The 15539-nt window shown below is 36.7% G+C and overlaps 2 protein-coding genes across 3 annotated transcripts; both read left to right on the forward strand.

The window, feature by feature from the left end:
• The first annotated feature begins 900 nt into the window (after positions 1-900).
• Positions 901-4357, forward strand: LOC147411432 (G-type lectin S-receptor-like serine/threonine-protein kinase At4g27290). Of its 2 annotated transcripts, XM_086448583.1 has the most exons (7): positions 901-2345; positions 2443-2562; positions 2721-2878; positions 3007-3217; positions 3306-3543; positions 3662-3812; positions 3895-4357. In XM_086448583.1, the coding sequence occupies exons 1-7, from the start codon at positions 1079-1081 to the stop codon at positions 4201-4203; spliced, it is 2454 nt and encodes an 817-aa protein (XP_086304709.1). In that variant the 5' UTR covers positions 901-1078; the 3' UTR covers positions 4204-4357. The 2 variants fall into 2 exon arrangements, with proteins under 2 accessions (XP_086304709.1, XP_086304717.1); XM_086448591.1 differs by lacking the exon at positions 3895-4357 and having other exon boundaries at positions 905-2345; positions 3679-3813.
• Positions 4358-4847: 490 nt separating this feature from the next.
• On the forward strand, positions 4848-15230 carry LOC147411433 (uncharacterized). The gene is made up of 14 exons (XM_086432061.1): positions 4848-8492; positions 8692-8707; positions 8883-9057; positions 9186-9396; positions 9491-9728; positions 9822-9972; positions 10093-10393; positions 11839-13038; positions 13133-13252; positions 13384-13544; positions 13893-14103; positions 14195-14432; positions 14528-14678; positions 14806-15230. Exons 1-14 carry the CDS (start codon positions 7217-7219, stop codon positions 15109-15111), a joined length of 4755 nt encoding a protein of 1584 aa, XP_086288187.1. The 5' UTR covers positions 4848-7216; the 3' UTR covers positions 15112-15230.
• Positions 15231-15539: the final 309 nt, after the last annotated feature.

The raw sequence follows: 15539 nt of genomic DNA on the forward strand, positions 1-15539 counted from the left end.
AGAGAATTGCAAGGAAAAAAAATAATAAGAAATCTTTTTTATTCTTCTTTTTTCTCCATCAAAAGTCATACATATAGAATTTTTATCAAATGATATTTGAAGAAAGGTGAAGTTTAATGTACATAATTGTAAAGATCTCTTAAATTAAATAGCTATAAGTAACTTAAAAAATAGTTATACCATTCTTTAACAAAAAGGGTGAATCCGGCAGTCAAAACTTTTTTGAACAAAATGGTTGGATCGTGCCTTAAATTAATTAATTAATAGTATATAAATTTTTTTTAATTGGCTAAAAAAGTTTAGGATTAGAGAGATGCCAGGAGAGAACTGATCCAATTTCATAACTTGATAGAGAAGAAAGGCCAGCCAATTTTTTTAATAAAATGGGAACTAGAAATCCCAACTTTTAATGTCACCTGTCACCATGTCTTAGGCAACACTATTACCAATACATATATTATAAAACTTGGTTTGGTTTGTTTTGGATGCGGAAGTTTTTATATCCTACAAATTGCCAACTATTGATTAAAAAATATAAAATTTGACTTTGTAGCCTTTTATTAAAATTTATTAATGGTCAAAAGTTTTAAAATAGTAACGCAATGTCAACACAAATGCTAAATACAAAACTCTTGATTTGAAAATTTTGCCCGTTTCTTATCCCTAAGAGGCAAGAACCCAACATCTCTCTCCTCATTAATGATGTTTTTGATAGAGATAAAGTTACTTGCATTACCCTCATGAGAAAGAATTTAATCTTTTTTAGCCTGCATAAGCTGATCAAGGATCAGTTTCACTGAAGTTGCCTTGAAGTTGGAAAAAATACAAATTAATCTCTAAAAGAATAGGACCCAGGCCAAGGCCCGACCAAATCTTTCCTTCTATATATATATATATATATGTTTTTTAAATTAGTTAATCAACCACTCCTTATCACGACCTCAAAATTTTAAATTAATGAAACAGTGAAAAACTTTTAAATTTATAACTGAAATATAAAATTAAGACCAATGGAGTACTCTTTCCCAAATGCCCAACTGGTCTTGCAGGCAAACCAGAAAAAAAAAAAAAGGGAGAGATGAAAGAATCAATCAAGAGCCTTCCCTTCCTTGTTATATTATGTTGTTTCTTAGAAATCTCCATTGCAGCCGACACCATAATTCGAAACCAATCTATCACAGATAACTATACCATAGTTTCAGCAAACGAGACCTTCGAACTAGGATTCTTCAACCCCGGAAATTCAGTGAACCAATACTTGGGTATATGGTATAAGAATCCACCAACTAAAACAGTAGTTTGGGTTGCCAATCGAGACAACCCAATTACGAATTCATCTGGGATTTTAAGGATAGCGGACGATGGAAATCTTGTCCTTCTCAATCAAACAGATAATGTTATATGGTCCACAAATTCAGCAGGAGCAGTCGTGGACCCAATTGCACAGCTCTTGGAGTCAGGAAATCTTGTTTTGAGAGAGAGCAATAGTGCGCAGTCAAATAATTATTTATGGCAAAGCTTTGATTTTCCATCCGACACGTTGTTACCAGACATGAAGCTCGGGTGGAACTTAAAAGCTGGTCTAGATCGGTCTCTGACTTCATGGAAGAACAACAATGACCCTTCTCATGGAGACTTCTCTTGTAGCATTGAAAATCCTGAGTTACCACAGCTAGTTGTACGTCAAGGATCAATGAAACAGAATCGAATTGGACCATGGAATGGGGTTCTACTAAATGGCGGTCCCGAGTTAACGGGCACCCCAATCTTCATGCCTCATTTCATCAATAACGCGGATGAGGTGTATTACATGAATGAACGTACATCTGAATCTGCTTTTAGATTTGTGCTTAATTATTCGGGCTTACTTGAATTCCATTTTTGGAGCTTTCAGAATCATGATTGGTCCGTCATGTTCACAGTGCAGCAGCAAAACTGTGATGCTTATGGTCTATGTGGTGCTAATGGTGTTTGTGACATTAAAAGTTCACCGGTTTGCAAATGTTTGAAGGGATTCACACCTAAATCACCACAAGAGTGGTCTGTGCTTAATTTCTCTAGTGGATGCGTTATGCGAACGAAGTTAGATTGTGGGATGGATAAATTTGAAATGTTTCCAGGGATGCAATTGCCTGACCCCTTGAAGTATTGGTTGAACAAGAGTTTGAGTCTTAAGAAATGTGAAGAAGAGTGCTTGAAGAACTGCTCTTGCATGGCTTATGCTAATTCAGATGTCATGGGAGGAGGGAGTGGCTGTATACTTTGGTTTGAGGATTTGATCGATGTGAAGCAGGTTAGTAACGGCGGACAAGATCTCTATATAAAGGTGGCAGCTTCGGAACTAGGTATGTTTTTCTATTTGTCTAAGTCTTTCCCTAACCAAATTCTGTTTTATGCAACTCATTGAAGTCTGATATCTTTGTAACTTTGGGCTTAATGTAGACTCAGATACATGGACTACTAAGAAGAAAAGACGACTCATTGTATCATTAGTTTTGGGGTTGCTTCTCTTTGGTTTGATTATCTGCTATGTTATTTGGAAGAAAAAGCGTAATCGAACAGGTAGACTGATTCATCCACGCTTGCAAGCATATTAATTTATATATTGATCTGTAAAGTGCATTTCAGTTCCATTATAAACAGTGATTATCATGTTGTAATACCCTAAAGATATATTTATTTTTCTTCAATTTTATATCCAAATTTTCTTCCACTGACAGGTAACATTATGCACAACCAAGGAACAGATCGTAGAGATGAAAATCGGGAGGATGACCTAGGCTTACCTTTGTTTGATTGGGTGACCATTGCAAGTGCTACTAACAATTTTTCTTTTTCAAATAAGATTGGAGAGGGAGGTTTCGGTCCTGTTTATAAGGTAAATTCCTCTAATATTAACCGAATGTATTATCATCTCTATGATCTCCAAGAAGATAAAAAATTAAAAATGATATTTGTTGTATCATGTATGATATCATGGTGATTGTTCTTAACGATAATATGTAGGGCATGCTACAAACGGGACAGGAAATTGCCGTAAAGAGGCTCTCGAAGAATTCTGGGCAAGGCATCGAAGAGTTTAAGAACGAGGTTATTTTGATTGCCAAACTTCAACACCGCAATCTTGTCAAGCTTTTGGGTTGTTGCATTGATGGAGAAGAAAGGCTGTTAATCTACGAATACCTGAGCAACAAAAGCTTGGATTATTTTATTTTTGGTTTGGCTCTCTCAAGATTTTATACATTTTACTTTGCTTTAGAGAAGGTAAAAAAAATACTGAGTTAACTTGATTTGAACCTATTCAGATAAAACAAGAAGTACTATACTCGATTGGCAAAAACGCTTTGACATTATTGTTGGGATCGCTCGAGGGATTCTTTATCTTCATCGAGATTCAAGATTGAGAATAATCCATAGGGACCTCAAAGCCAGCAACATTCTACTAGACAGCCAGATGAACCCCAAGATCTCGGACTTTGGCATGGCAAGAACTTTTGGAGGAGATCAAACCGAAGCAAATACACAGAGGGTGGTTGGAACATAGTAAGTAACATACTATCTAGTCTTCAAATGAGCTCAAAAAAATGGAAATAGTTTTTTATTGAACTTGTTACATTTCCTTCACTACTCATAAATAAATTTCTTTGATGATTTCATGTAGTGGTTATATGTCTCCAGAGTATGCGATAGATGGACTCTTTTCGATGAAATCCGACGTCTTTAGCTTTGGCGTTCTAGTGGTAGAGATTGTAAGTGGCAGGAAGAACAGAGGGTTTTATCATAGCGACCATGACCTCAACCTTCTTGGACATGTAAGCATACTAGATGATCATTTGTTCCCATTTCTTTTTATCTTCTATATTGAAATAGAACTATGAATTGGAATTGTTTCAGGCATGGAAACTATGGAATGAAGACAAGGCCTTGGAACTAGTCGATACTTTAATTAAGGATTTGTTTCCTTTATCTCAAGTGTTGAGATGCATCCAAGTGGGTCTCTTGTGCTTGCAAAAACGAACAGAGGATAGGCCAACAATGTCATCTGTGCTTTCAATGTTGGATAGTGAGAGTTCAACATTGGCCCAACCCAACCAACCAGGTTTTTATACAGGAAGGTCTCTTGTTGAGACTGAACCTTCATCAAGTAGGGATAAATCTATTTCTGGTAATCGAGACACTATTACTTTGATAGAAGGTCGATAAAACTTAGAAATTTTGAATTTGTAAGTATCGAATATGCATATATTCTTATGATAAGGGTTAACATAAGTGCAATTTTTTTCAGAGATGTCTTCCCATTCAAAGAAAACCTCTAGAATTTTGCAGCATTGAGAGTCCCAAACGTCTAGAAACAAAAAACCATTTCCTCTTGTAAATAGACCACTTAAATGGACTGCATCATCATTGTTCAAACAGGACCCAAAAAACGCAATACTTAAGACCCGGCTCGAGATTCACACTCTACACATGCCACTGCAATCAAAATAAACAAAATTAGTGCCCTGTCACTGTTCAAATGTGATTGAAAACACCTATAAAATAGTTAAAAAAAAAAAGAAACTATCCAGTCAACACTAGTTAAGTTCTGAAGAAGAAAAACAGTACAAGTTATACTTAAATCACGCAACATAATCGAAGTGTCGCGGCATTTTATTTTATTTTGAATTCATTACTACCACTCTTCTTTTCCTTTTGACTTCACTGATGTGATTGCTCCTCATCTATATTCTATACCATCAGATTGGATTTGAGAATTCTAAGCTTGTCTTCTCATGCTCATGCTAGATGGGGCCATCTGTGATCGTTGATGGGGCTGATCATATTTTTTCGATTATGGCATGTACGCATCTAGACTTTATGATGTAGGTTATTAACTTAATGTCCTCCTAAGTTGGAGGAGAACACCTCTAATTAATAATACAAGGAAATGCAAAATATATTTTTGTAAAAAAGAGGTTTCAGGCTTTGCAGTTATTTACATGATGTTTTTAGTGTAGTATCCCAATAAAAGGAGGTTAATGAAATGAGAATTTTAAAAGATGGAACTAATAGGTACGTTGCAATCAATTATGATACAGCCAGGGGTGGAGCTAGGATTTTCTTGAAGGAGGAGCAAACCATAGTTAACTGGTAAGATTGAAGAGCTTGGAGATGATTGGTTTGGGGGAGAAAATTCAAGTGTTTTTTGTTAGAGGTTGAAGACGAGGTTATTAAGGTCATTTCTCATTAGTCTATGATAGAAGGCATGTCACTGGGGGAGAGAGGTGGAATGTCATCGGTTTTAAAACATAAGTTATCTCAAATATTCACCAAAAGGTAGAGGGGTGTCTAAGTGTCTAAATCTCCCAAAAAAATTTAAGGGGGGGACAAGGTCAAAGGGGGTATGTCATCAGTTTGAAAACATAGGGGGAACCTCAAATATTCACCAAAGTATAGACGGGTTCTAAATCACCTAAAATTTTGAGGGAGGGGCACAACAAGGTCAAAAGGACATGTCATCAGATTGAAAACACATGGATATCTCAAATATTCACCAAAAATATAAGGGTGTCTAAATCACCCAAAAAAATTGAAGGGGGGGATGGGTTTCAGCTGCTCATCTTCGGTCTGCCCTTGGATACAGTCCAAATTTCCACAACATAGTAATTTCCAATCTGTAAATAGATCAAAGCATAAACGAACTTATTGCTTTAATAGAATTGTAGATTGAGGCACGCTTTCAACACGATGTCCTAAAGCAGATTAGTCCCCTCCAGTGGTGTTGTGAGGTTCTCGGGATTTCACTCACGGGATTTAACAGTCTAAGTTAGTCCGAGAAGCCAATGCATCAATCTCAAGGTTGAATCTAATAGACAACAAAGATCACCCTATAATTTTAAAAAATATTGATTAAAATAAATTAACTATGGGAAAGAGAAATAAAGAAGTAGAAAATCAAAGTTTGTCCTTAGGAGCCCAACTGGCCCTTGTCCCAAACACGAAACCAGCCCCGAGTGATGCACATGTGGTTTCGATCATCCGCAAATCACCTTAGCTTTACCTAAGTCAAGGAATTGAGATACCTAAAAACAACATGAACATCTTATACTTGTTCCATGTAGAACTAAAAGTACTCACAAGAAAACATGAACAAAACCAGTTGGAGCAAAGCAACTTTGGACCTCGATTTTACTATAATCAAAGCAACTTATCGAATAATCGAAAATATTGATCTCTAGACCATGTTGCAAGTATTTGAAACAAATCCTAGAAAACAGGAAGTGAGCCTACAACCCATTCAAAAGTAGGTCCCAGCAAGACCTACTGATCACAACAGAACGTAAAACTTAAACATGAAAAAGCATCTTGAAAGGAGGGGTTCACATGGATCAAGCCCATGATCTATAAATCATTAACAGTACATGCATGTACAAATATATATTCTTTGAAGGGAATTTTTTTATCATAAAGAATCAACAAGAACAACAGTAACAAAGCCTTATTCCAAAGATTTTATTTTGGTTAAATGAATAAATACAATGAATTTTAGTTACATACTCTTTGGTTACTTAATAATCAATGTGACAAGGTGTAACATTTGGATCTCTTGATATTGAAATCCATATATAGTTGTATGGGTATATTTATTACACGACGCTGTAGTACTAATAACAACAAACTTAGTGAGATGGTACTAATAACGTGAAGTTCCTGGAGGGTCAGGTGTGGCAGGTCACAACTTGTTTTCCTAGCTGAAATAAGGTTAAGCACTCGTTCTTCTTGTTTTCTGATATGAACCCAACAGATACACCAAAAGCACCTAGATGTTAATGATGTGGAAAGTTAAGCCTTTTTTTTTTCTTTGTGGTCATGACATTTTCACTGTCTCTATAATCATTGGTTCTTCATTGCAAGCTTTTGGTCTGAGTAAGCTTATCAAGGGCCTGACCAAGTCTTCCTTGATGTTGTAAATGACAAAAAATAATCTCCACAAGAACAAGAACAAGATCCAGGCCAGGGCCTGACCAAGTCTTTCATTCTTCTGTTTGTATTTATCTTTATTTTTTTAAAAGTCAATCAAATTCCCTATGACAACTCCCAAATAATTCAGTTTAAATATTTAAGTAATGAAACAATGATAGACTTGAACACTTTTTAACTATTGTGAAGAATTAAGATCAATGTAATACTCTCTCCCAAGGCTCAAGTGGTCTTAACGGAAAGCCAGAAAAGAGAGATGAAAGAATCAATGAAGGGCCTCACCTTCTTTGTTTTCTTCTTCAATTTCTTCTCAGTATTCTCCTTTGCAGCTGACACCATAACTCGAAACCAGTCCATCTCAGACAATCAGACCTTAGTTTCAGCAAATCAGACGTTCGAACTAGGATTCTTCAGCCCCGACAATTCTAAGAACCGATACCTGGGAATATGGTACAAGAATCCACCAACTAAAACAGTTGTTTGGGTTGCCAACAGAGATAACCCAATTACAAATTCATCTGGGGTTTTGAGGATAAGCAGTGAAGGAAATCTAGTCCTTCTCAACCAATCTAATAGTGTTTTTTGGTCTACAAATTCATCAGGAGCACCAGTGAATCCAATTGCACAGCTCTTGGAGTCTGGAAATCTTGTGTTGAGCGATAGCAGGAGTGGACAATCAGAAAGATATCTATGGCAAAGCTTTGATTTTCCATCCGATACTTTGTTACCAGGCATGAAGCTTGGGTGGAATTTAAAAACTTGTCTCGATCGATATCTGACATCATGGAAGAACAACGACAACCCTTCTAATGGGGACTTCTCTTGTGGCGTTGAAAATCCCGAATTACCAGAGCTAGTAATTCGTCATGGGCCGGTGAAACATAGTCGATTTGGGCCATGGAATGGAGTTGAATTCAATGGTGGTCCCGAGTTGATGCCGAGCCCAATCTTCATACCTCATTTCGTCTATAACACAGACGAGGTCTACTATATGAGTGAACGTGCATCCAACTCTGTTGTTACAAGGGCTACACTTAATTCTTCAGGTTTACTTGAATTCCTTTTTTGGAACTATCAAAGTCATGATTGGTCCCTCATGTTCACTCTGCTGCAACAGAAATGTGATGCTTATGGTCTTTGTGGCGCTAACAGTGTTTGTAACATTAATAATTCACCAATTTGCACATGTTTGAACAGATTCATAATTAAGTCTCCTCAAGAGTGGGCGGTGCTTAATTTCTCTAGTGGATGCATTCGGAGAATACCATTAAACTATGGGAAGGGAGACAAGTTTTTGAAGTTTCCAGGGATGCGATTACCCGACACCTTGAATTATTGGTTGAACAAGAATATGAGCCTCAAGAAATGCGAGGCAGCGTGTTTGAATAATGGCTCTTGCACAGCTTATGCTAATTCGGATATCAGGGGAGGAGGGAGTGGCTGTATACTTTGGTTTGACGATTTGATCGATTCGAGGCTGGTTGGTATTGGTGGACAAGATCTCTACCTAAGGATGGCAGCTTCAGAAGTAGGTATGTTTTCTATTTGTCATCTTTAACTGCCTGAATTTGGTTTCATGCTACTCACTGAAGTCTTATCTTTTCATAACTTTGTGGCTATGTAGATTCAAATACATGAACTAATAAGAAGAAAATAGTACTCATCGTATCAGGAGTATTGGGGTTGCTTCTCTTTGGTTTGATTATCTGCATTATTATTATTTTGATGAAGAAGAAAAACAGAAAAGGTAAACGAAATCATCCATGCTTTCAAGCGTACTTTAATGTCTCTGGTTGGTGATCGTTTGAGTATAATGGATGAGCAGCCTTGTGGACCTATGCACTAAACAACATATGAAACTTTTAAAAGATCATTTCTCATTTCAATTCCACATTTCTCGTAGTTTATTTCCTATAATTCAGATCCAATTTTTCTTCCTATTCATCAGGTAATGTCATATACAGCAAAGACAGAAATGAAAGTCGGGAGGAAGACCTGGGGTTACCTTTATTTGATTTGGTGACCATTTCAACTGCTACTGATAATTTCACCTTTTTGAATAAGATAGGGGAGGGCGGTTTTGGTCCTGTTTACAAGGTAACTTCCTCTTATATTCACCAAATGTATTATAATCTCAAAAAAGATAAAAATAAAAATTAAATTGAAATGATATTTGTCGTATCAAGGATGATATCATGATGAATGTTCTTAATGATATTGTGTAGGGCGTGCTAGCAACAGGACAGGAAATTGCGGTAAAGAGGCTCTCAAAGAATTCTGGGCAAGGCCTCAATGAGTTTAAGAATGAGGTTATTTTGATTGCCAAACTTCAACACCGCAATCTTGTCAGACTTTTGGGTTGTTGCATTCAAGGAGAAGAAAGAATGTTAATCTACGAATATCTGCCCAACAAAAGCTTGGATCTTTTTATTTTTGGTTTGGCTTTCTCAAGAAGATTTTGTACATTTTTACTTTGGTTTAGAGAAAGTAAACTAAATCCCGAGTTTTAACTTGATTTGAAACTATTCAGATAAAACAAGAAGTACTATACTCAATTGGCAGAGGCGGTTTGACATTATTGTGGGGATCGCTCGAGGACTTCTTTATCTTCATCGAGATTCAAGATTGAGAATAATCCATAGGGACCTTAAAGCCAGCAACATTCTACTAGACAGCCAAATGAACCCCAAGATTTCGGACTTTGGCATGGCAAGAACTTTTGGAGGAGATCAAACTGAAGATAAAACAAAGAGAGTGGTTGGAACTTAGTAAGTCGAATTAAAAAATAAATATTGTGGGGTATAATTTAATTAACAATAAGTTCAATATTCAAATAATTTTTCTGCAATGATTTCATGTAGCGGTTATATGTCTCCGGAGTATGCTATAGATGGGCTTTTTTCTATAAAATCAGATGTCTTTAGCTTTGGCGTTCTAGTGTTAGAGATTATAAGTTGCAGGAGGAATAGAGGGTTTTATGATGGTGAACACGACCTCAACCTTCTAGGACATGTAAGTGTACATATAGTCCTTTTTTTCCGTCTTTTATCTTCTATATTTGTAGATTATTTACACTTTTTTTTTTTTTTTGCATCAATGATTAAAATAAATATGAATAATTGGCATTGTTAGGCATGGAAACTATGGGATGAAGGAAAGGCCTTGGAACTAGTCGATGTCTCAATGAAGGATTTGTTTCCCATGTCTGAAGTATTGAGATGCATCCAAGTTGGTCTCTTGTGCTTGCAAAAACAAACAGATGATAGACCGACTATGTCGTCTGTGCTTTCAATGTTGGATAGTGAGAGTGCAACATTGCCCCAACCCAACCAACCAGGTTTCTATACAGGGAGGTCTCTTGTTGGGGATGAGTCCTCATCAAGTAGGGATAAATCTAGTTCTGGGAATGGAGTAACTATTACATTGGCAGAAGGTCGCTAAAACTGTCTGAAAACTCGGAGCTTTTGAATTCGTAAGTGTTGTGTATGAATATTTTCTTATGATACGGGTTAACAAAAGCCCAAATGTGTATATAGAGATGCCTAAAGGTTGTTTTCTTGTACTTAACAATTCGGACGAATGAGCTTAAGTATATGAGCTCACACGCCGCTGCCATCAAAATAAACACAATATAGTTCCTTGTTATTGTTCAATTGTGATTGAAAACACCTGTAAAATAATAAAAAAAGAACCATCCATTCAATGTCTAGTTGATTTCATTAACATGCTAATCTTAAGTTAAGTGTTTGATGGGGTGGGAATCTCATCAATTTCAGTTGATAGACAATGCTTCAATACCTTGAGATCAATCAGACCATCTGTGATCATTTTTTAGATTATGGGATGCACTTTTGCATCTAGAGTTATTAAATGCAATAATCACGATAATTATATTTTGTCGTAAGAAAAAAAGTTTTATGGCATTGCAATGTTGTACATCCATGTAGAAATATATCTGTTTTTTTCAAGGGGATTTGTTACTATAAAGGATCATCATCATCATCAAGAACAACAACAACAAAGCCTTCTCCCAAAGATTTTGGGTCAGCTAAACAAATCATGTTCCTCCATTCAGATCATGTGATCATCCCATTCTAAGTTGATCAAGATAGATGCAACCAATTGCTTTGCACGGCATTCTTTCTGGTAAAAGCTTACCGATTTCCCTGCACTTTCATCAAGAACAATGAATAAATATAATCGACACCTTCTGAGGTCTACATTCAATTATGTAATTATGGATTTTAGTTATACATACACTTTGGTTACTATGTGATCAACGTCACAAGGTGTAAAATTTGGGTCTCTTAGTAGGTGAAATCCATAGTTCTATGGATATATTTATTATGTGGCGTTGTTGTTATGTGAAACACATTGTATCAACAACAACAAACTAATAATGTTAAGCACTAAGCCCTTATTTCTTTGGGGTCGTAACATTTTCACTGGACCCAAGTCCAGTGGACTCGATATAGCAAAACTCAACAGAGGCTGAGCTGCAGCTGCTACAGTAACTGGTTCTTTGCAATCAAGGGTCGGTTTGACTGCAGTTTCCTTGAAGTTGCCAATTATTAAAATAAAAAATTCCTCATAAGAAAAGGACCAATTCTTCTGTTTATTTTATTTTATTTTCAGTTAGTCAATCAAATTCCTTATTATAAACTCCCCAAGTAATTCAGAATAAACTTTTTATGTAAACAAAACAATGAAAAACTTGAACTGGTCAACTCCAATGGAGAATTGAGATCAATGTAATACTTTCTTCCAAGGCACAACTGGTTTTGCTGGCAAGCCATTAAAGAGAGATGAAAGAATCAATAAAGGGCCTTCCCTTCCTTATTTTCTTCTTTAATTTCTTCTCAGAAATTTCCATTGCAGATGACACCATAACTCGAAACCAATCTATTACAGACAATCAGACCTTGGTTTCATCAAATGAGATGTTCGAACTAGGATTCTTCAGCCCCGACAAATCTAATAACCGATACTTGGGAATATGGTACAAGAATCCACCAACTAAAACAGTAGTTTGGGTTGCCAACAGAGACAACCCACTTACAAATTCATCTGGGATTTTAAGAATAAGCGACGATGGAAGTCTCATCCTTCTCAACCAAACCAATAGTGTTATCTGGTCCACAAGTTCATCGGGAGCATTGGTAGATCCAATTGCACAGCTCTTGGAGTCTGGAAATCTTATTTTGAGTGATAGAAGCAATGGATATTCAGAAAGCTATATATGGCAAAGCTTTGATTTTCCATCCGATACGTTGTTACCAGGCATGAAGCTGGGGTGGAACTTAAAAACTGGTCTCAATCGATATCTTACATCATGGAAGAACAACGATGACCCTTCTAATGGTGTCTTCTCTTGTCACATCGAAAATCCTTTATTACCACAGCTAGTTATACGTCGTGGACTGATGAAACAGAATCGATTCGGACCATGGAATGGTGTTCGATTCAGTGGTGGTCCTGATTTGACGCCGAGCCCAATCTTCATACATAATTTCACCTATAACACAGATGAGGTGTATTATATGAATGAGCGAGGATCCAACTCTCTTGTTATAAGGACTGCACTTAATTATTCGGGCATACTTGAATTCCGCTTTTGGAAAAATCAGAGTAACGATTGGTCCGTCATGTTCACACTGCAGCAACAACACTGCGATACTTATAATCTGTGTGGCGCTAATGGTGTTTGTGACATAAATAATTCGCCAATTTGCAAATGTTTGAAAGGATTCACACCCAAATCTCCGCAAGAGTGGGCGGAGGTTAATTACTCTAGTGGATGCATTCGGAGAACCCAATTAGATTGTGGGATGGATAAATTCGAAAAGTTTTTAGAAGTGCAATTGCCCGACACCTTGATGTATTGGTTGGACAAGAGTTTGAGTCTTACAAAATGTGAGGAGGAGTGCTTGAAGAACTGCTCTTGCATGGCTTATGCTAATTCAGATATCAGGGAAGGAGGCAGCGGATGTATACTATGGTTTAAGGATTTGATTGATATGAGACAGGTTAGTAACAATGAACAATATCTCTTCATAAGGATGGCAGCTTCGGAAATAGGTACGCTTTCTATGTGTCTCATCTTTTGTTTCCTGAATTCTGTTTCGTGCAAATCGCTGAAGTTTTATATTTTCATAACTTTGTGGCTATGTAGATTCAAATACAAGGACTAATAAGAAGAAAAGACGAATCATCCTATCAGTAGTATTGGTGTTGCTCCTCTTTGGTTTGATTATTTGCTATATTATTTTGAAGAAGAAGCAGAACAGAACAGGTAAATTGAATCATCCATGCTTTCAAGCATAAATCAAGTAGAAAAATAAAGTTCTATTATAGTGTAGGAGTCCCCTATAGGTTTCATATCTCTCTTCCAATAATTCAGATTCAAATTTTCTCCCATTTCAGCTGATAACATAATACACAACCAAGAAAGAGATCGCAGAGATGGAACTCGTGAGGAAGATCTAGAGCTACCATTGTTTGATTGGGTGACCATTGCAAGTGCTACTAACAATTTTTCCTTTTCAAATAAAATCGGAGAGGGTGGTTTCGGTCCTGTTTACAAGGTAATTAATTCCTCTTAACAAATGTATTGTGATCTCCAAAAAGATAAAAATTTGTAGTCATGATAATCGGACTCCCCAACGTGGCATACTCAAATGACTCCTCTGACGTGGGGTGTGCCAGAACCATAGATTTCCTTTCATCGGGATACAAAACTGCATAGATTTATGGGGATGTGCAGTTGTGTATCATGAGGCATAAAGTCTACGGTTCTGGCACACCCCACATCATGGGAGTCGATTGAGTATGCCATGTGGGGGAGTCATATTATCATCACTCCAATTTGAAATTATATTTTTTGTATCATGTATGATATCATGATGAAAGTTCTTAATGGTAATCTTAAATAGGGTGTGCTAGCAATGGGACAGGAAATTGCCGTTAAGAGGCTCTCGAAGAATTCTGGCCAAGGCGTTGAACAGTTCAAGAACGAGGTTATTTTGATTGCCAAACTTCAACACCGCAATCTTGTTAGGCTTTTGGGTTGTTGCATTCAAGGAGAAGAACGACTGTTAATCTACGAATACCTGCCCAACAAAAGCTTGGATAATTTTATTTTTGGTTTGACTCTCTCAAGAAGATTTTATACATTTTACTTTGGTTTAGAGAAAGTAAACAAAGTCTCGATTTAACTTGATTTGAAACTATTCAGATGAAACAAAAAGTATCATACTCGATTGGCAAAAGCGCTTTGACATTATTGTGGGGATCGCTCGAGGGATTCTATATCTTCATCGAGATTCAAGATTGAGAATAATCCATAGGGACCTCAAAGCCAGCAACATTTTGCTAGACAGCCAGATGAATCCCAAGATATCGGACTTTGGCATGGCAAGAATTTTTGGAGGAGATCAAAGTGAAGCGAAAACAAAGAGGGTGGTCGGAACTTAGTAAGTAGAATTAAAAATAAATAAATACTGCACAGTAATATTTAACTAACTACGCATTCAGTGCTCATATATTTTTCTGGAATGATTTTATGTAGCGGTTATATGTCTCCAGAGTATGCAATAGATGGGCTCTTTTCGGTGAAATCTGATGTTTTTAGCTTTGGGGTTCTAGTGTTAGAGATTATAAGTAGTAGGAGGAACAGAGGGTTTTATCATCGTGATCACGACCTCAATCTTCTAGGACATGTAAGCATATATATCTCTTTTTGGCACTTTAACATTCTAGACATTTAATAACTGTAGAGCATAGAATTTGTACACGATTTTTTGAATAAATGATGAAAATAGGCATGAATTATTGGAATTTTTTCAGGCATGGAAACTATGGAATGAAGGCAAGGAATTGGAACTAATCGATGTTTTAATGAAGGATTCACTTCCGGTGTCTCAAGTGGTGAGATGTATCCAAGTGGGTCTCTTGTGCTTGCAAAAACGAACAGAGGATAGGCCGACAATGTCGTCTGTGATTTTAATGTTGGATAGTGAGAGTGAAGCATTGCCACAACCCAACCAACCAGGTTTCTATACAGGTAGGTCTCTTGTTGAGAATGAAGCCTCATCAAGTAGGGATGGGTCTAGTTCTGAGAATGGAGTAACTATTACATTGATAGGCCGATAAACCTGAATACAAGCATAAGTATTCATTATGTATATATCATTATGATATGGGTTAACAAAAGCCCAAATGTTTTTGTTGGGACGCCTAAATAGATGTCTTCCTTTTTAAATAAATATATAAGCACCTTGAACTTGGTAGTCCATGATAGTCCATGACATCTAGAAGCAAATGTAACTCAAAAGATTATATTAATGATGCTTAAATTAAACCAAAGATTGGAACATATCTTTTTTCCAGCGAATTAAATGGTTTGATCAATATAAAAAAAAAAAATCCTATGAACCCTAAGGCATTGGCTCAGTGCCTGTAGGTCGTGAGTTTGACACCCAATATGAGCAATAATTCCTTAGAGCCACCTATGATGTGTGGGTGTTGCACGTGACCCTAGACTAGTCCTTATACAAGAGTATGGTCTATAAACTAGGCAA

This window comes from Akebia trifoliata, chromosome 1 (assembly GCF_017979445.1).
Source record: "Akebia trifoliata isolate Shusen 1 chromosome 1, ASM1797944v1, whole genome shotgun sequence".
Lineage (NCBI taxonomy): Eukaryota > Viridiplantae > Streptophyta > Magnoliopsida > Ranunculales > Lardizabalaceae > Akebia > Akebia trifoliata.